Source organism: Alternaria burnsii (assembly GCF_013036055.1).
Source record: "Alternaria burnsii strain CBS107.38 chromosome Unknown 732, whole genome shotgun sequence".
In the NCBI taxonomy this organism is placed as follows: Eukaryota; Fungi; Ascomycota; class Dothideomycetes; order Pleosporales; family Pleosporaceae; genus Alternaria; species Alternaria burnsii.
In genome coordinates, this window is record NW_024066113.1 from 1,323,210 (window position 1) to 1,343,531 (window position 20,322).

Sequence of the window (20,322 nt, forward strand, 5' to 3'; positions counted from 1 at the left end):
AGTAGGTGAGGCAACTAGGAAGTTGGGTTGGTCTCTGTTGTTACCCTGAAGTCGCAATACGAGATGTCACGATTGCTTGTGACCGAATAAGGCTGGTGCATTATGGACACGAGAATGCTCCTGAAGATCATGACGAAGCTTCCCTGAAAGTTCCAAATTTAGCCCTGGTTCCTGAATGCTTGGCGTGTTTTCCAGCTACCGACAGCACATATAGTAGCCACCTTGCTGCACTTGAAGAAGATTGGAGTTTTTTCTAACTTTTGGTTTACGTCGCCCTCTGAACATATCGTTGAAGCTCACAGGAAGCTCCTAGCCCTCCTCGGTATCGTGCTTCTGTTCTCACCGCCCCTCTTATCGATAAGTCGCAGAAACGCCCCGCGACCCCCAGTCTCGCGCAGTACCACCAGCTCCGGAAGACTGGTCGATCGCGTCGCAAGCTTGCTTATTCTCCTACATCCTCTCGTCTTCTCACCTCCCGGATTCAACTCAATCTCAGCCCACGATGTCATCGACGGAAGGCCCGCTCTTCAGCTCTGAGCTCATCTCCCCCGAAGTCCTCAAAGCACTCCCAGAGGGCTACAGCTGTCGACCGCTCGAGAGGAAAGACTACCACAATGGCTTCCTGGATGTACTCAGGGTGCTCACCACGGTGGGAGACATAACTGAGGAGGTACGAGATCCTCTCTTTTCCTTGGAATATGCACACGAGAGTCCCAGAGTCCCAGAGTCCCAGAGTCCCAGGGCCCTCACAAATATGCGTAAAGCGTATCACTAACATGCTTTCCAGCAATGGAACGAACGTTACGACTGGATGAAGACTCGCAACGACGAATACTACCTTCTCTGCATCACCAACTCATCCAATGCCATTGTCGGCACTGGTGCCCTCATCGTCGAGCGCAAGTTCATCCATCAGCTCGGCCTTGTCGGACACATTGAGGATATTGCCGTGGCCAAAGACCAGCAGGGCAAGAAGCTCGGACTGAGGATTATCCAGGCGCTCGACTTTGTTGCAGAAAAGGTGGGCTGCTACAAGACTATTCTGGATTGTTCAGAAGCAAATGAAGGATTCTACGTCAAGTGTGGCTTCAAGAGAGCAGGACTCGAGATGGCGCATTACTACGGGCGCTAAGGGCTGAGCTGGGGTCGGTTGGGACGTGCATTATGGAGGCGTTTTCTAGGGCTTGAAGGGACTATTAGATCTATGAGAGATAGAGATTCGATAGACTCCAGCTACATACTAGAGCTTTCACGACATAGTGGCTCAAAGCTGTGTGCAAAAGCCATCGAGTTACGTCATGGCTTATACGTGCGCCTGCTCCGACTGTTCCGTGGTTTCATCGACATTTGCGCCCGAAGTACAAGCATAGATAGGAACCTAGACTGTACGGCCGTCATGACGCGTGTGGGGCTTCAGCTAAGAATGAATCAAAAAGCGCATTTGATATGTGTTCCCAGTTGGTCTCCGTCGTGTTCATTACTCTTTCGGACTGTGGTGGACCGACTAGAACCCATTTTGCTCGGTTGCACTTCTCACACCAACACCATTGTCACCATCACCCATCTTGAAGGAATAAAACCCAACCAAAATCTTCGAAGTCAGATACCTACCGGTGACAGAACCCTTTATATGCTGTCTGGATTACCGCGACTCGATAAACGCTTGATCTGTGCGAATTTTGGAATCAAGTTTGTGGGCTAGTCACTCCAAACCAAGAGATAGATCAACCAGAATGGGTCGAGACGAACAAACAAGGAGTCACAGAAACGAATCATCCATTACCGAGGCACAAGATAATCGTTCCGGGGTGGAAGAAGCGCAACCGGTAACGAAAGTCGAGAACCGAGAACTTACAAATGACAAGTTCTCACCTTACGACGTATCCAGTGCACCCAAAGTTTCTAGTGGCCTTCCATCCGAGATATGGGCTATCGTACAGTCTGCGCCAGCAAATATTGCGCCTCAGTATTTCCTCGAGGTCAGTCGCGATTTGCTTCAGAATCCGAACCGGACTTCAACGCATTTGGCACGCGCAGAGCTCTCGTATCAAAGTTTCACAGACGCTACGTTCAACCCCAAAGCCAGTACTTCAGAGGATCTCGCAAGCATTGTCAAGCACCTGCGACCAGAATGCCGACCGCAACTGATCGATGGAGGCATAGAAGGGTACGAGCTAGAGTACACAGTTGTGCGGAAACTCATACCCCGGAATCCGAAGTTGGATGACTCGTTGATGCAAACCTGTCACATGTTTGTGTCGCATCAGGACGTGAACATCATCGGTCCAGATGGAGCTGAGGACATTGTAAAAGCAGAGCGGTACATGATGGTATACATCCCTCACGCTGCCACATCGGAAGCTATCCCCTATTACCATCCTAAAGTTCGTTCTTTAGCAATGCTATATACCCACTTCCCAACTTCCTCTCACTCACCGCCTACATCCCTGATCAATGCATCTGGGCATCTGTCTATTCATTACTCTTTCTTCCCGGACCTTCTGATCGACAATCGTCTCTCCCGCACGGCTCTTAAGCTTCTGGAAGTCATACACAAACACTCACGCGGTCGGCAGGCTGGGTATACGAAACGTGTTCATCACGACCAAATAATTGGACAGAAAAGATTCCAAGATACATATGCGTACTTAAAGGGCAGATATGCGAAAGATTTGATCGAGGGATGGGTGGAGCAGACACCCGCCGAAAAACATGTCTTTGAGGATCTAGGCATTGCAGCGTTTCTGATGGAGCTTTGGGGAGACATGTACAGCTCCAAGAACGGTACACACGAGCAAGATGACGGAGATGAGCAGGTGGAGCAGAAAAGGCAAATAGCACAGGCCAACTTTCCGGGCTTTGTAGATATCGGATGTGGAAACGGTCTTCTCGTCCACATTCTCAACGCCGAAGGCTGGCATGGTTGGGGCTTTGACGCCCGTCGCAGAAAGACATGGGATACATTCCCATCAGAACACGCCCAAAAGCTGAAAGAGATGCTTCTGGTACCGGAGATTGTTCAGCCATATTCTTCAACCTCGACTGATCCCCCAACGCCACACCACAACGGTGTCTTCCCATCCGGCACCTTCATCATCAGTAATCACGCCGATGAATTGACACCCTGGACGCCGTTGCTAGCCCGACTAAACTCTTCGCCTTTCATCGCCATACCTTGTTGTTCGCACGACTTTGGTGGCACGAGATTTCGCTCGCCGGCGCACGCCAAATATATCATCGCTGATCCAGCCACAGCAGCGTCGAAGAAGCTCAAGCAGCCTTCTGCATACGCTAGTCTGTGTAGTTGGGTGTGTCATCTGACCGAGGAGACGGGGTATCTTGTCGAAAAAGAACATTTGAGGATTCCGAGTACGAGGAATATGGCTGTGCTGGGGAAGAAGTCGCTCAAAGGAGACGAAGGTGGGAATAGCCACAAAAATATGGAGGAGAAACTGGCATCCTTGCGGAGTTTGGTAGAACGAGAAATGGGCGGGCAGACTATCGAGTACATTTGCGCCGTGTGGATGAAGAGTGGCGATGGGCTGATGAAGACTGCGAAAGGCGGGCATTGAGATACATGTGTCTATGTCGTTATAGGTCAGAAGCGGAACACTAAGAGCTCATAACCCCCCAGACTACTAGCAGTGATACGAACATGGGTCTGCCCAATACGAGGTACCACATGGAGACGCATACATAGGAAACACGTCAGAGGAAGGGCTCACTGAAGGTGTTATGGGGTATCATTGAGGACATGGTCGTCCAAGACTGCGTCATCGCAACTTAGACAAGCGATCCATTCGTAGTATCATCCGGTCATTTCGCCGTTTCCGATCCCATTTTGTAATGCAGTAAAGCCCGACATGAAGATGAAACCGTATCTAGCCTTACTCCAGAAAGTCCTCAACTGCTTACGAAGCAGGAGCAGCACCACGTCCACGGCCAAAGCCACCACGGAACTCGGGCTTGAACTCGCCAGGGGCGCCGCCCTCAGCCTTCTCGCCGGCGTCACGGCGGCGGTAGCCGTCGCGGTCACCACCACGGTCACCACCACGTCCACCACGGCCTCCACCACGGCGCTCACGGTCGTCACCGCCGAGCATACCCCGGGGAGGAGCAGAACGCTGCTGCTTGATGTGGGTCTGGGGAACGATCTCGGCAGGGAGGTGGAGCCATTCGCGGAGGTAGTCGAGACCCTCAGGGGTGAGGGTGTAGTAGTACCATTGCCACGAGAAGCGGGTCTTGAGGTAACCGCGCGAGGTCAAAGACTGGCCTGTTGGTTGTTAGAACCTGACGGAGTTGCGGAGCAGTCGGTGGTACTGACAAGCCTTGACAACGTAGAGATTCTTGGTGTCGATCTCGCCGTGCTTGGGAAGGTTGAAGTCCTTCTTAGCAACCAGAACTCCCTCTGTGGTGACCGTGTGTCAGCCTGTCCTTATATGCAGCAGAGCCGCGAAAATGTATAATTGTGCCATAGCCATGGCTCGCGAGTACGTGGGGATACTAACCTCGGAAGAGGTACCTGGAGAGACAAATGTTAGCCAATCTGTTGACGAGTATAGTGTAGAGTCAAATGTAGCTCAGCTCATATCAAGTCGTATCATTTCGTGCGAAACTCCGACCTCGACTGCGCCGTGACAATGACGATGGTAGGGGTAGACTAACTCGTGGATCTTCTTGCGGTCGGCCTTGGGGATGAGCATCTTGACGGGTTGCGAAAGACTCGGGAATGCTAGGAGTGGTTGAAGGTCGATGAGTTCAGAAGTTCGCTGGCCGAAAGACGATTTCGAGCAGAGGTGCGAGGCTAGTCTAAGCGAGCGCTATGACCATCTGTTGTGGTTCCGCCAAGGCCAGCCTGCTCCCCAACCTTCAACTGCCGCCGCCGCCCTGCCTAACCAAACAACTTTCACCCTTCCCACGCGCAATCCACAGCATCAAAATCTGTATTCGCACTCCGCATCGTGACCTGCAACCATGGACGCCACCATGCAGTCTCCGATTACCATCATCGTCAACAGCATCCGCGGGCAAAACATCGCCTTCGCAACGCAAAAAGACGCGCCTCTTACTTGCATCTACGACACGCTCTATAAACGTGCGCCATGGATTCAAAATTCGTCCTACATCCTGACCACCAACTCGCGCCGCTCTGTTCGCCACGACGCTGCACCAGTGTCATCACTCCTCTCCTCGCCCGCAGATACTTTTTTATCGCTTCGTCTGACGGTACCGCTATGTGGTGGCAAAGGTGGTTTCGGGTCAATCTTGCGCGCCCAAGGTGGTCGCATGTCCTCGCGCAAGAAGAAGCAGGGCGACGTGAATGGATCGTCCCGCAACTTGGACGGGCGACGCCTGCGCACAGTCACTGAAGCCAAGGTACTCGCCGAATACCTAGCGATCAAGCCGGAGATGGAGCAACGTGAAAAGGAGGAGCGCCGGAAGAAGTGGGAGGACATTGTGGCCAGTACCGAGCGGAAGCAGGAAGAGCTACAGGATAGCAGAGGCACAGCACGTCTTGATGGCAAGTGGGTTGAGGACAAAGAGGAAGCAGAGAACAAAACGAGGGAAGCTATTGAGAAGATGCTTATGGCGCAAAGAGACAGTTCAGAAGAGGAGGACGACGCTCGACCGGCCGCTTCTTCATCGAAGCCTGTTCAACAGCGAGCCATGTTTGGCTGGGACGATGAAGATGAAGAATTCATGAGCGACAGCGAAGAAGAGGACGATGTCTCTGAGGAGGACGTGAAGCCAGTAATTGAAGGGAAAGGAAAAGCAAAGGCCGTCTAAGGCTTGTCGTAAAGGCAATTAGTTTTGGAGCAAGGAGTTTGTTTTGAGCAGCATGCAAAGGCGCCATGATCATTTAACCCAGTTCGTCGATAGATACCCAATTTCAGTGAAAATGCTCTTAGTACATGGAGCATGGTCTTTTGGCCATTGTAACCCTGCATCGTCTCCATCTTGAACAACTAACATACTAGCAAATAGAACTGCCGCTGGTAAAATTCAGACTACTATAACCATTTTATCCTTGCATACTCCGACACACCTCAGCCGACGGATAACCTGCATATCAGGAAGCGGAATAGTCCCGCGCTACTGTTATCGGACATCCGACCCACTCCTTCCCTACGACTGGGCGCCTGCCATGTCATGCCATCCTTTGAGATGCCGACTTCCATAGCCCGTGCCGCGATGGTTTCCGTCTCTTCTCTTTCTCACTTGATTTCACGAAATGGCTCTGTCAGCTAACAAGTTCACTGTTGCGCTCCGCATTGCGAGTAGGCGCTACCCCGCATTGATAGCTGTACCGACTTCAAGAATAAGGATAGGATGCAAGCATGTCAGATGCTTCTCCCATTCGCCACAATGGCAGATGAGAACCAAGGAGCTGAACGATGATTCGATGAAGGATCTGAAAGTCAATCAGGCGAGGTTGATGGAAGACATACACCATACATGTCAATGGGGTATAGGCGAGCCTTGGGGCGAGTATGTAGCCCAAGCACTCGATAATCATGCAGCTGACGATAACAGGAAGTCAACGGAGACGGGCATGAGTCGACTGGCGCTCTCTGATGCCGACAAAGCCGCACGTGACTGGTTCGCAGAGACCACAAAGTCGCTCGGCTGTGAAGTCACTGTTGATGCCATGGGAAATCAGTTCGCCGTTCGTCCTGGACTAAGAAATGACAAGCCGCCTACATTTGTTGGAAGTCACCTAGACACACAGCCTACTGGTGGGCGATATGATGGGATTCTGGGAGTCACTGCTGGTGTGGAAATGCTCAGAGTGCTCTCCGACAACTGGACAGAGACTGAATACCCTGTCGGAGTAGTCAACTGGACCAATGAGGAGGGCGCTCGGTTTCCAATGTCGATGGTCTCTAGCGGAGTTTGGGCAGGGTCAATCCCTCTTGGAACGGCACATAATCTCCGCGAAGTTCACCCTGGAGCTGCAACCATGAAGTCTGAACTTGAGCGAATTGGTTACCTAGGAAGTACGCCAGCGAGCTACAAGTCCATGCCCATGGCGGCGCACTTTGAGTTGCATATCGAGCAGGGTCCCTTGTTGGAGATGGCAAACAAAAAGATCGGAGTTGTCACTGGAGTTCAAGCTTACAAATGGATGACAATCAAGGTCAAGGGACGAGACTCGCACACTGGAACCACGGATCTCAAGTCACGGGCTGATGCTCTACTAACAGCAAGCAAGATGATTTTACATTCCCATCGCCTCGCAACCGCCAACTCTGCGTTAGCATCCACCGGTATACTCAACCTTAAACCTGGCTCGACAAATACAGTACCTGGAGATGTGTCATTCAGTCTCGACATCAGATCACCAAACGACGAGACGGTTGCAAAGATGAAAGAGCTAGTTTTGCGCGACTTCCCCAAGATAGCTGCAGGTGAAGACGTTGAGGGCTCGAACCACGGCTGCACAGGCGGTCTTCCACTTACTGTTGAGATAATCGAGGATTTTGATAGCCCAGCAACAACGTTTCACGCAGATTGTATCACCTCTGTCAGCCAATCTGCGCGTAGCATCCTCGGTCCCAATCAGTCTATGGAGATGACGTCTGGCGCTGGACACGATAGCGTCTACGCAAGTAAACGCTGCCCAACGAGCATGATCTTTGTGCCATGCAGGGAAGGTGTGAGCCACAACCCAAGGGAATTTTGTAAAGAGGAAGACTGTGCGTTAGGCGCGCAAGTTTTGCTGCAGAGTGTGATAAGGTTTGACAGGATGAGAGACGAGAGAAGGGTTTCATGGAAGCAGGAGCCGTACACTTTATAAGAATAGTCAAAGCGGAAACGCGCGTAGACATATTCAACTTATCTTCGATACTTTCAAAGCCTGTTTATCTTAATACCTGAGACTAATAGTGCCTTCCTGTTGAATTATCGTTCGATAGGAGTATGTGATGGTTGAAAGGAACGACTTACGGAAATAGAAGAGGCTGGGACGAGTTAGCGTCGTATGTGACGTAGCACCGTTACACGATGCCTCATTCCCTCGCACGGTGCCTTACCACATGCGATGACGGTCATAGTACACAGTTCTCTCACTGGCGAAAGGCCATTGGCAGCACAGCTTCATCTACATTCCTTGATTCCTGATCCACGCATGCTACTTTCCGACTGCACTGTGCCAGATGGGTGTGCTTCAGAGCGCGTTACAGCCTGCAGTGCAGCTCAGCCATGCTGGTTCCTGATGGGCGCGTTCAGCCCGTCGGCCTCAACCCCAACGTCTGCCTTCCCAATGATCCACTCGCGTCATTATTAGTCCAATGTCTCTCTCCAGTATCAGTGCCAGCCTTGTGTCATACGGCGTTTCAGGGACGGACTGCACGCTCTTCGCGCTCAATCTGAATATCCATGAATACCACTCGCAGGTCAAGCTCCATCACCATTTTCGCGTTAATCATATTACTCTAGTCTGTTGGGCAGATACCTGTTGCGACAAGTTTTTCAGATCGCGCCGTACCATCGCTTTCACCTCTGATAAGCTTACAGAATATACCCCACGCTTGACCCTATGTCCCACAAGCCGCCGGCGCATAGGACACCCAAAGATACGAGGTACGATTATTGGTGGCGCTCGGCCAGACCGATGTGTCACAATCATGTAGACTTGTGCAGGAAGGCTGAGGCTTTGCCTTCTCAGCTTGAGGAACAAGGGTAGCCGAGGACAGGTACAGCACCCGTGGATCATCGACGCATCTCTCGCTGGCATCTACAACACCATAGGAAGTTGTACCATATTATTTATACATAGATCGCGATGCAACTGTGTCTCTATCTCTGCACCCTACGGATTGCATCACTGGTCGTTGCGAAATATATTCCCGATCTGCAGGTACAGAGCACAAAAGTGCAGGCAACAATATCAGCGAGTGTTATCACACCAGCACCTCTAGTACACGGCGATGTCTTCAAGAGGTCTATTGCGACATGCGGCTTCGTTCGCGGCAACTCAGGTACATCGTGCTTCACCTTCTGGAAGTAGTTCACATCTGATCCGAAATAGCACTACCTATCACATGTGCAGAGGACTATGCCTGCATCACTACACAGAACCTACAACTCGGCTTTGCATGCTGCAACAATGTCGAGTGTCTCGATGATTGGGCTACATGCCGGCCATATGGTCAGACCGACTGTATGGGTGTAGCCCTACCAGAGGATACCTGCTCTTCCATATACGGCTCGATCCTTCAATGGTATGTCTCCCAAATCTTTCGCGAAACGACGATTGCTGATCGCAGAATACAGCTCACAGCAAGCACAGCAGTGCTTCCGTTATGCTCGCAGCTCTGTACTCGGAGCAAAGGAAACATTCTATTCGTGGGCATGCGGAACAGCTTCAGATGACATCCTCGTGCTTGCGACTGTTACAGATGGCACTTTTCAAACACTGGAATCTGACACTACGGGACTTGATGACCTTTTTCGTTCAATCACCAGCGGTTCCGGGGCAACTACTGCACCCAACGGCCCTTCGGTCGCTGTCGCCAACAGTAGTCCACTCAGTACAACTGCGATTGCTCTCATATCAGTGGCCGCTGCCGTTGTTCTCATCATTGCTCTGCTGGTCGGATACTGCTGTTGCTGGAAAAGGTTTTTCAAGCAGCACCAGCGGGACAAAGAAATCGTTCAACAAACCAGGCCTCAACAGATGCCATACCAGCCAACTGTCACAAGTGGCCCCCGTTCTGAGTACATACCCTCTTGGAGTAGCAGAACCCCTCTCGGAGCGAATCCGGACGCGCCACCATCTGTCGCTGCTAGTGATTATTCTGGTGTCACTGCAAGTGACATGGCGAGGCCAATGGCGACACTGCACGAACAGCACAGCGGCTATGGATACAGGTCTTATTGATGTATAGCCGTGGAATAAGCCCTGACAGTATGCTCGATATTTTATGATTCTAGCACGATAGAATTGAATGCTGAATCAGCGTGATAGATGGATGGCGACCTACTCTGTATCCTACTTTACTCTGCCCAACTTCGACGCTTATAGACACGTTGAATAGGATTGGAAAAGACGATAGTGAAGAGAGTATAAACTTCCTTCAGAGTGCTGCCTCCCATATCTTTCTGGTAGCCTCCAGTTTGCGTACCTTGTCGCTCCTGAACATCAGCTTCCAGTTACTGCTTTTAAACACTTTCAGAAGATCGCAATCCTCTCCACCGATTCCTCCTCGCGATAGCCCAACTTCATTTACAAAATTCCAATCACGACCACAGCGAGCGTCACATTGGCATGGAACCCATTTCGTAAACCGCTTGAGCATTTCGCGTCGATTAGGGTCTATGGTTGTCATCTTGGCTACGTCAAGACTCGACTCGATGTGGATCATGTATAATGCTGCCATCACGAACGGCTTACGATGGACACTGTTGCGCACGTCTTGCTTGTCACGGAGAAGACGCGTCCATGTCTCGAAGACGTGGTTGGGCGATGGTTTCTGATTAGAATCAAATTGTTCGAAGAATGCGTTGACTTGAGAGCTGTTAGATCTTGCAGGGATCTGCTGCAAGGTTGATAATACATACAAGTGACTTTTCGATCTTTGGGCCCGCACCTGTCGTATATATTTTCGTATACGTAGTATGAGTCGAGCGTTAGATGCTGCCAGTACGACGGCGCATACTCTTTGATGTACTTAGGCCCCTTGTGCAACGAATAGAAGAGTTTGGTTGTCGGAGACTTTACGTGAGCTGGTTGTATCGCTGGTGAGCTAACTTGTTCTATCACATCCCAGTAGTCAGCATTGATCTATATACTATGTAACGCAGCCCATGTAAGAGACCGTTAGGTGAAATCTATCATTTCAATTGATTCAGCGAGGGTCGACGCACTTTTCTCAAATCCGGCCACAGCCACCCAGCGCTCTACCATCTCCAAGGTAAGTGCGTCGTTGCCGTACGTATCAGTTCGCGATGCAATAATACCTTTCTTGCTCGACTCGTCAATCGCCACCCCAGAAAGGTCGGGAGGATTAAACCTGAAGTATCCACCCCGGTTGGCCAGTTTTCTGTGCGTCAGGTGAAACGTATTCGCTGTGTCCTGAGTTTCAGTCGCAATAGAAGCAATGCTCTTTGCAACTTCGGTAACCTTCTCACCGAATCCATGCAATACTGGCCTGCCGGTACCAATAGACACTAATACCCGAATCTGCTTGTCAAACTCTTCTTCAGATTTGTCGAATTGCGACATTGCTTCCAGATACAATTCATTGATAGGATTGTTGGATCCGATACCTGCGTCAAGAAAGCGCCTGGGCTCACCGGCATGGGTGATTTCCATCGGTGCGAAGAAAGATGTTGCCGCCGATGTAGCACGAGCTACTTCCCAGATCTTGACTTCATTATAGAAGTTAGAATGCTCGCCAGGTCTCTCGTAATCTGTAAAGCGTGTCGGAGCTCTGCCTTCTGCCGTCAAAGCAATCACGACCCTTGTCGAGTTAGTGCCCAGTCCCCAAATGGGAGGGATCGATAGCATACGTTTTACAACTCGAGTTCTTCGACCCTCTGAATCTGTCATCCGATGTCCACCCAGCGTTGGACATCTATGGATGTGGACATACGAAGTCAGTGTTTGTCTCACATGCATTTCGTACAGTCATAACTTACCACCTGCTTGATCGCCTGCTCCATGTACTTTGTCTTGTACTGAGGCTGAACTTTGCCATTACGAATCTTGAATGGCAGCTTTTTCTTGTCTTTGGGGTCAAATATAACGTCCATCATACCGGTATATGCCTCAATACACTGATCAACGGACATTTCCAGTCGGCCGAGCATGATAGCAATCAAACCCCCAGTGCTCGTTCCACAGATCATGTCGAAATAGTCGCAAGGCTTCGGACTGCCAACCAAGGACAATATCTTCCGTAACATATAAAGTGAAGCCAAACCGCGTACGCCTCCTCCATCGAGGCTGAGGAGTCGAAGATCTCCAGCCATAACCACTGATCGCTCAGGGAGATTTCGTGAGATTAGGAGCGTGCAGATTGCGTGTGTTAGAAGTGGAATCTGAAAGTGTCAAAAGACGAAGGCAAGGCTCAACCCGCATGTGTCAGTGACCTGGCGTGGACTTTCGCGATAGGTTGCTGAAATGTACAAATTGCAATTCAGCACTGTTAGCGGCGTTCTGCCTGTTCTGCCAATCTGCAGTTTAGCTCGAGACTGGTCTTTGAACAGGGCGTTAGCCCTAGACCCCCACGATGCGACGGCTTGCAGATATCAGGCTACTATACGCTCGTGATACCTTGCATCTTTGCCCGAGCGCACGACCTGGGGTGATTAACCACGCACTCATTTCTTACAAGGTTAAGCGGCAAATACAAGAGACCCAACGCGAAGGACGATACGGTGGCTTTGCTTGGCAGCTGAACAATTAGAAATTGAATGGCCTAATCTGGCAGCCTTGGGCACAGGCGTCTAGAGATGTGTGTAAGTAGTCGAAAGCGCGACGCGGATCGGGACGCTATTCCAGGGTACTGTCTGGTTTCGAGGCGGTTGACCCCTCATTAAGCTTTACCAACAGCCTCGCTCGTACCTTATCTCCCAACTCCCCCACGGATTCAACCAAGTCGACACCATATCTCTCGCAGACAATCTGTATGTTACCTCTCTTCCAAAAGCCCTCTGGACAGCAGACAATAGCCTTGCCTGTTCCCGCATAAAGCCCCAATTCTAGCAGCGTGATGGGCTGTAAGGCTTTAGCGTCACCTGCGAAATAGAAAACTATGACATCGGCTACGCGCGCGTAGTCCATTTCCCATTCAACTTGCTCTTTGAAGGGCGCGAAAGAGATGTCTTCAACCCAACTACTATCCCAATCATCTCGGCGTGGATTCAGGATAGCGATGGGGAGGTCAGAGAGTGAGGCTGCAAGATGGGTCTGCCAGTCTTTACTGGGATCGGGCTGTATGGCTCCGTAGAGGATCACAGATGGCCTGTCAACGGATGGTCGAATGGGAGGTTTATGAACGACAGCTTTGGATAGGCAAGACTGAGACATGCTTGATGGAAAGAGTTGATCGTGAGGAGGCGGGTGCGCGCGTTGGCGCCCCACTACAAGCCCCGACTGTCCGGGTGGGCTATGATACTATGATTATATAAGCTACCGGACGATCTAAATCTAAACACAAAGCAGTTAGTCACAGGTACCAGCCCTACCACACTCAACATCTGTCTGCTCTGTGGTTGAACTCGATCCTTAACTGCATTTCGAAATGCCCCTAGAAGTCTCATACACTGTCGTAAGCAAGCGATCATAGCGAGAACCGAGATTCCAGCATAGAGCTGTCCCGAAGCCTACAGATTTGTAGGACTCTGTTGCCCCCCTGCCCAGACCTGACGTGTGTACGGATTCGCGGGGTCGCCTCCTGCGCCGCCGTCATAAGTAACCTGGACGGTCCGCTCGTACAAGATAGCTTCCTCGCTATCATTGTCTCCCTTCATCTCGACGTTTCCGATCGGTACTTTGCGTTCTCGGTCGCGAAAGCCTGCTTTGTTCGGGACACTGGCAAGGGGAATCTCGTCATCGCCGTCCCCTTGCGTTGTGCCGTCTACTGTACGCATCAAAGTATCGTACTTGCGCTTCGGGCCTGTGTTTTCACTTCCCCAAGTCCGCAGTCCGTGATTGCGATCAGACGAGTCTTTGTTTTCAGACGAGCGACTTTCGCCAATAAGTCGCGGTGCGACGTGCTTGAGGAAGCGCCGCAGGGTCGGTAAGCAACAGCATATGACGAACAAGTTACTTTCGATGATGCTGTGTTTTGATCAGTTGAAACAATTCTAGGTATCTGGAGACACCACGATAACGGAAGCCTTACATCCACAAAGAGCCTACGGCTATGATCCAGGTTTGGTCCATATCTGTTAGAGCTGGGATCAAAACAATGAGGCGAATAATAGACGTGACCATTGTGCTGCCTCAAGTCAGCAGCCATTCAGAGCACGACTTGCACCCCGGTTAACACTTACATTGATCCGACACCGAACATAAGAGTTAGTCCAATTTTCTGTTTCGTCGGCATTTGCAGGCCCCAGATAGTCGGAATGGGAATCGAGATCAGCATCACGTCCGTTACGATCCCAATCACAGCTGTAGCGATATAAATCGCTCCTTGGTTGACGCACGCCGCAGTTGGGCGCAACAATGGGTCCCAACTGGCAGCAATGGGCTTGCATGCGAATAGCAGACTGAAGAAAATCGCGATGTATGAACTGGCGCAGATAACGACAGTTGTCCAAACAGCCCATTGGAAGGCTACGGATGGAGAGAGGCGACTGTAAAAGATACAGAGCGTGATCTTTGTCAAGGCGCAGCAAGGTGCATAAACCAGTGGGGCGGCGAGAATGAGCTACGAAGTCGTTGCATTAGCACACGAACAAAAAACGCAAGTAATTAAAAAAAGATATCAGCTTACCCGTGAGTAAAAGGCGTACTTCTCAATTGGAATCTCCCAGGCGTGTACGCCCATGCTGCCGGTGGAGAAACCAGTGATCAAAACACCCTGGGTTCCCACCGAGCAGGCCCAACCGAGAATAACCAAGGCTAACTTTTGTCAGTAGATTTTCTAGGCTGATTTTACCAAACACAGTACCGTCGTCAATCTGGAACTGCTTCATGAGACGAACTTTGGTATAAAGCCGCTGCCCAAGGAACATAAGCGCTAGGATGTTCTCGATTGTGAAGATGACATAGGCTTCTGTGAGCAGCCTTCTCTGCGGGTTCGCAAAGTTGACCTCATAGCCATGAGGTGGAGGAATGGCGGTTATAACGCCATTGACATTCGACATGACGCAGTAAAGTCTGGACAAAGAATGTGTTGTTGATTTAACCACAACGTCGCTCGGGAGCGGAAGCTAAAGGTCTCTCCTGCGAGGGAGAGCTTGTATACCTAGGACCTTTGAAACTTACTCCTATGACTAAAGGAGGGACGTGGTTCAGTCTAAAGACTGCCTAGAGGCTCGAGAGCGAGGTTTGCGCTAGGTTCCCAAACCAGGGGCGGGAGAGGGAAGTGGGCGTGGGGGATATCGACGTCGATCGCACATAATTGCTTGCCTGGATACGAAGGCCCTGTCTCGGAAAAGTTGACTTCGTCGCGCAAATCCTGACTTCGTCACGGGCTTGGAATTACACTAAATACAACACTAAGCGACGATTCGGAGTTTTTACTTACACAGGTATGTTCACGATAAGTCAGGTACTTTCATGTGAGTACCACGATCAAACCTTTCTACTCATCCAATCAATGACTTACTGACTTCAAACCAACCGAAATTGTATAGCAGACCAAAACAACGCACACTACGAAAGGATCCTCTGTTCACTTGGCTCAATTCCCCATGTAGTCGGAAGATATCACGACCGGCTTAGGTGTTCGATATGCGAGCAGCTCCCCTCTTGATCAACGTTCCTGGGGAAAGGTGATTGGCTGCGATGCGAGCAAAAAGTCGATGCTGACGCGTGCGATGAGTCGTGATCTGAAGGAACCAAAACCTCGGCGGGTAAGGCCGACGGCACTAACTGTTCCCGTAACTGTGGGCTTATTCTTCGGGCCGCTCGCGGCGCCGGCCAGGGGCCTGATAGGTTCTATTTGACCGCCTCGTTCTTGAGCATTATATTTGCCTATCATATCGATGAAAATATATGGGTCGACGTCTCGTACTTCAGGGACCAGGAACAGCACATACCTCCAATAGGTCGTTGCAGACGGCACGTGTTGGGACGGCGGACGGATATTTACCGTTTTGCTATACCAGTTAAGATCAGCATAAGAGCCGCATAAGAATGTCACTGATCAGGTTTAAATGCCAAGTTAGAGCGGTTTCTTGTGCGGGTACTGTTAGCCGCTCATTGTCTGGTCAATCTGCAGCTATGGCGACAATAAAATCCCTTAGACCCAACGCATCGGTTCGACATCCACGTTTTCGAGTGTGCCAAGTTCTCAAGTTGAAACAGCATGAAGCTCCTCGCACCGACCGTCGTTGCATCTCTGGGTTTATGCGCCGATGCTACCCAATTCGGTGCCATCAGGGACGTGGTTCTTGGCAGCAAGAACGAAACTTGTGTACGTTATGTACTCCCTGGTCAAAGTTCATGCAATACTGACCAATTTTAGTGTTCTTCGCTGAAGGATGCTGGACTAGCAAACATCTTTTACGAGGATGATGAGCAGTACAAGAATCGGACGGCGTCGTACTGGTCCGTGAGCGCTCAGCTGCATCCCAAGTGTATTGTTCAACCAGTATCTACTGAAGAAGTATCTACTGCCATCAAAACACTAGGTGCGCAAAGCAACTGCAAATTCGCCGTGCGAAGTGGCGGTCATGCAACCTGGGCTGGCTCCAACAACATCAACGATGGAGTAACACTTGACCTCGGTCTCATGAACACAACCGTCTATGATGCGGAAGCAAACCTCGCACGGTTTCAACCCGGAACCCGATGGGGTGGTGTGTACGGAGCACTTGAGCCTCATGGTGTCACTGTCGCGGGTGGCCGAGCAAGCAGCGTTGGTGTAGCCGGTTTCTTGACAGGAGGAGGAAACTCCTTCTACACTGCTCGTCGAGGTTTCGCCTGTGACCAAGTGCAGAATTACGAGGTCGTTCTTGCCGATGGGTAAGTATCCAAAAAGCTGGGCGGCGAAGATTTGGGGTCTGTTACTAACATGCAGTAGCGAAATCGTCAACGCAAACGTCACATGTAACAGCGACCTGTTCCGAGCCCTCAAAGGTGGTTCATTCAACTTTGGCATCGTTACTCGTTATGATATGGAGACTTTCACCGCGGGAGATCTTTGGGGTGGCTCGAGAATCCATACCAAAAACCATACACAGCAACACATCGATGCCTACACAGCATGGGTCGACAATGTCGAGAACTACCCCGACGGCTCCAGTATCGTCTTTTGGAGCTATCTTCCCACCATGGAGGATATTGTCATCATCGCTGCGTACGAAGACGTCGCTGGCAATGTTGCTCCTGCAGGCTTTGACAAATTTATGGCTATCCCAGCCATAGCCGACACCACGAGATTGGCGAGTCACAAGAATCTCACTGATGAGCTTGAGCAACCCACTGGATACCGGTATGTTCCACCTGCAATTGGAGAGAGGGGGCCACTACCATATATGAAACTGACAACTATTAGTGACATCTGGTTCACGATGACCTTCAAGAACGACCCTATCGTGTTTAAATACATTGTTGATGCACACACCAAGTTTGTCGATGCATGGAAGGCGGATAACACAGACCACGACTTTATCACCCAATGCATGTTCCAAGCTATTCCGACCATTTTTGCCAAGCACAGTGCGGAACGTGGGGGCAACGTCTTGGGTCTGGATCTCGTCAAGGACAACGCCATCATGCTCCTTTTCGATATTGCTGTCAAGGGTGAAGAGACCGAGGTTCGCGCGAGGGAAGCACTTAGGGCCGCTACCGAAGATATGCAAAGGTTCGCTGCCAGCCAAGATGCTCTAGTAGACTGGCAGTACCTGAACTATGCCGATGCTTACCAGGACCCACTTGGTAGCTACGGCGCTGCAAATGTTGCTAAGATCCTGGCTGCTGCTAAGAAGTATGACCCCAATGGCATGTTCCAGACTCAAGCTCCTGGTGGCTTCAAGATCTCCAGAGTTAAGAACTCCACTTCTTCCAAGCAGGAACTATAAGCCTTAGATCTGAGCGCTCGTTGGTAGCAGTGGGAGCAATGGACCATTTACAGCAATGAAACAAGGAATGAAATCTTCAACGCACTCTTTGACCATCGTATTGTAAAGACGATGCATTTATTCTACTCCGCTTCGACCTCTGCTACCCTGCTCTGCTGTTCCATTACAATCTCGTCTCTTAGCGCCTTTGCTCTCTCAAAACATTCCAGTGCCTTCTCCTCTTCCCTTGCCACGAGAATCTTTCTCGCAATAGATGGCACACAATACCTCACTAATATCTTCGCAGTGGCCCTCTTTTTCTCATCTTTCTCAAACATCCACTGATACCAACGATCGAGCCGTTTGCTATAAGGGTTATGCTCCCATGGACGGTTCGAATAGAATTCTTCAATGACTATAGAATGATGGACGTCGAAGTCATTGATCAGTTCCTCTTTTGTGGCTGAGAGGGCCCGGAAGGTGATTGATATGAGATGACGCCAGTGGCTTTTTTTTTCAGGTATTTTTGTCGATGAGAAGAGGGACCAACTTCTCCTGACTTCTTCTGCTATCGGAGAAAGCTTCGTGAGATTGAATGGGGTAGACACCCAGAGCGAGGGTTTGCAAGGTACCGCCTAGAGCCCAGATGTCGCCGGACGGTCGTAAAGCCCCTCGCTCGTTGAAGGGTGGTGCATATTCGGGTGTACCGCAAAAGCAGGTCAACTGTGCGCTTTCGGTTGGATGCTCTCGCGTCATACGGGCAAAGTCGGTCAGTCTGAAGATAGGCTCATCGGTGATTCCGTCTTCCATCTTCCAGCTCTTGTGTATTTCAACTAGGATGTTGTCTGGCTTGATATCATTGTGCGTATAGCCGTAATTCTCGCACTTGTTATGCAGATAATCCAAGGCAAGAACCATATCATGTAAACATTTCCATATCGTGACTTCGGATATACGTTGTATGGTTTTTCGCTGCCTTCTCTGTTCAGATTTCCACTTGACCACGTAACTGGTAAGATCACCCAACTCGCAGAACGGAAGGAAGATTGCCATGGGAGTAGAGGACCACGCCAACAGCCCTGCGATGTGTGCGTGCTGTTGAACGACTGAGAGATTTTCAATTTCGGCCTCGAATCGCTTGGTTGCCTTGATTCTGTCAGACTCAGAAGTGAACCCGTGCGGCGTTTTCACTGCGACGAGTGCTTTGGAAGATTTGTGTTCGTATGCGTGGACTATGCCATCCCCACCATCTCCCAGATAGTATTTTTTTTTAGTAAAAAGCTGACTGAACCTTCTGTAAACACGTAAATCGTTAGTATCAAACGGTTATCCCATCCTCATCCAGTCGCGATTGCTGAGACCTTGGAGGAAAGACTGGCTCGTATGCTTGAGTGAGTTGGGGTTGGGGTTGGGCGGGTAGAATTTATGAGACTTAAGACATAGCACTGTGTGACAATAAGGTTCGAATATACTACTAGAGATGCATTACGATTTTCGTGGTTGAAGTAGTCGTTACCATGGTACCTGCCAGTATTGGTTTGGTAGAGAGGATCAAAGCCTGACATTGGGCCAGTAAGAAGCCTGAGAGTCTTGTAAATGAGTATGTACTCACCGAAGGCTATGGGAGCAGTCCCGTACGTCGTTGTTATGCTTGCGTTAACACTAAACGTAGTCGACATAGACCAAAGCTGACCTCACCGATGAAACCTCCCCGTCCATACGTATCCAGAGTAATTTGTGATGACTTTCGGCACGACTCTATTCATTGAACGTGAGAAACTCAAGGCACACGCTAAACGATTTGATGTGTGCAATACCTTCGAATGAACACGGCGTGCTGATATTGGTAAGCAAAGCGAGATATCTCAAGGCATACTAGCTGATTTGTGCAATTATGGCGATACCGTGCGTTCGATACAGGACTTTCATTGTATTCTTATTCTTGTTCTTCCCTTCTGACCCGCTGTCTACGCACCATCTTTCTTCCTCTGCCCCACAAAGAACCCTAGTCCAAAATCATCCGTCTTGAACGTGATTTTGCTCCCTTTTGGGAAGAAGAACACATCACCCTTCTCGGCTTTGACTTCTTTGCCCGTTTCGTCACTGATGTAGAAGTGCCCATCAACGATGATTTTTATCTCATCATACGTATACGTGTACACGAGCGGCGTTCCCTTCTCCAGACGGTAGAAACCACCGCTGATGGGTTTCTCTGGATCTGTAGACTCTCTGGTAGAGAACAGTCAGTGGTGGTGGTGGGTTGATAGAATATATAGGGCAAGCATACGATGATACGACGTCACCGAGATAGGCGTTTTCGTTGGCGATTAGCGGCGGCTTGAACGTTGTTTGCGCCTTCTCGAAGTACTGCATCGCTGGCATGGTGGCGGCTGTATAGCAGAACCCTGTGATATATGAAACAAAGGTGTGGCTGTCTGTTGTTAGTGAAAATCTACAAAGTCCAAGTTCTGTGAGCTCGACGCACAGTGGCACGAAGTAAGGTATGCTGCTTTTGATCCTATAATTCGTATTGTGTTGTGTAAGATCCTGACGATGACTGGAGCTATGCAGTGTCCTAAAGGTCGCCGTAAGTGGAACTTACAAGAGCACGGCCAGCTTTATGTACGCCAATCTTAC

At 50.2% G+C, this 20,322-nt stretch overlaps 7 protein-coding genes across 7 annotated transcripts; 4 read left to right on the plus strand and 3 right to left on the minus strand.

Moving 5' to 3' along the window:
• Positions 1-502: 502 nt before the first annotated feature.
• GT037_005926 (duf-domain-containing protein) lies at positions 503-3,572 on the plus strand (the record flags this gene model as incomplete). The annotated part of the gene is made up of 3 exons (XM_038930973.1): positions 503-670; positions 788-1,080; positions 1,703-3,572. 3 exons carry the CDS (start codon positions 503-505, stop codon positions 3,570-3,572), a joined length of 2,331 nt encoding a protein of 776 aa, XP_038786662.1.
• Positions 3,573-3,911: 339 nt separating this feature from the next.
• On the minus strand, positions 3,912-4,703 carry GT037_005927 (40s ribosomal protein s10; the record flags this gene model as incomplete). The annotated part of the gene is made up of 4 exons (XM_038930974.1): positions 3,912-4,273; positions 4,325-4,408; positions 4,509-4,522; positions 4,666-4,703. 4 exons carry the CDS (start codon positions 4,701-4,703, stop codon positions 3,912-3,914), a joined length of 498 nt encoding a protein of 165 aa, XP_038786663.1.
• Positions 4,704-4,974: 271 nt separating this feature from the next.
• GT037_005928 (uncharacterized protein) lies at positions 4,975-5,787 on the plus strand (the record flags this gene model as incomplete). The annotated part of the gene is made up of 1 exon (XM_038930975.1): positions 4,975-5,787. The coding sequence occupies one exon, from the start codon at positions 4,975-4,977 to the stop codon at positions 5,785-5,787; it is 813 nt and encodes a 270-aa protein (XP_038786664.1).
• Positions 5,788-6,232: 445 nt separating this feature from the next.
• Positions 6,233-9,883, plus strand: GT037_005929 (n-carbamoyl-l-amino acid hydrolase; the record flags this gene model as incomplete). Its single annotated transcript, XM_038930976.1, has 5 exons — positions 6,233-6,489; positions 6,535-7,610; positions 8,922-8,981; positions 9,032-9,224; positions 9,277-9,883. The coding sequence occupies 5 exons, from the start codon at positions 6,233-6,235 to the stop codon at positions 9,881-9,883; spliced, it is 2,193 nt and encodes a 730-aa protein (XP_038786665.1).
• A 196-nt stretch (positions 9,884-10,079) lies between these two features.
• GT037_005930 (phospholipase) lies at positions 10,080-14,823 on the minus strand (the record flags this gene model as incomplete). The annotated part of the gene is made up of 11 exons (XM_038930977.1): positions 10,080-10,510; positions 10,564-10,758; positions 10,870-11,465; positions 11,515-11,579; positions 11,644-12,045; positions 12,572-13,037; positions 13,337-13,789; positions 13,854-13,949; positions 14,005-14,384; positions 14,451-14,578; positions 14,628-14,823. 11 exons carry the CDS (start codon positions 14,821-14,823, stop codon positions 10,080-10,082), a joined length of 3,408 nt encoding a protein of 1,135 aa, XP_038786666.1.
• A 1,166-nt stretch (positions 14,824-15,989) lies between these two features.
• GT037_005931 (fad-binding domain-containing protein) lies at positions 15,990-17,706 on the plus strand (the record flags this gene model as incomplete). The annotated part of the gene is made up of 4 exons (XM_038930978.1): positions 15,990-16,097; positions 16,149-16,648; positions 16,707-17,117; positions 17,181-17,706. 4 exons carry the CDS (start codon positions 15,990-15,992, stop codon positions 17,704-17,706), a joined length of 1,545 nt encoding a protein of 514 aa, XP_038786667.1.
• Positions 17,707-18,201: 495 nt separating this feature from the next.
• On the minus strand, positions 18,202-20,067 carry GT037_005932 (uncharacterized protein; the record flags this gene model as incomplete). Its single annotated transcript, XM_038930979.1, has 3 exons — positions 18,202-18,875; positions 19,661-19,914; positions 19,973-20,067. 3 exons carry the CDS (start codon positions 20,065-20,067, stop codon positions 18,202-18,204), a joined length of 1,023 nt encoding a protein of 340 aa, XP_038786668.1.
• Between the last annotated feature and the right edge of the window lie 255 nt (positions 20,068-20,322).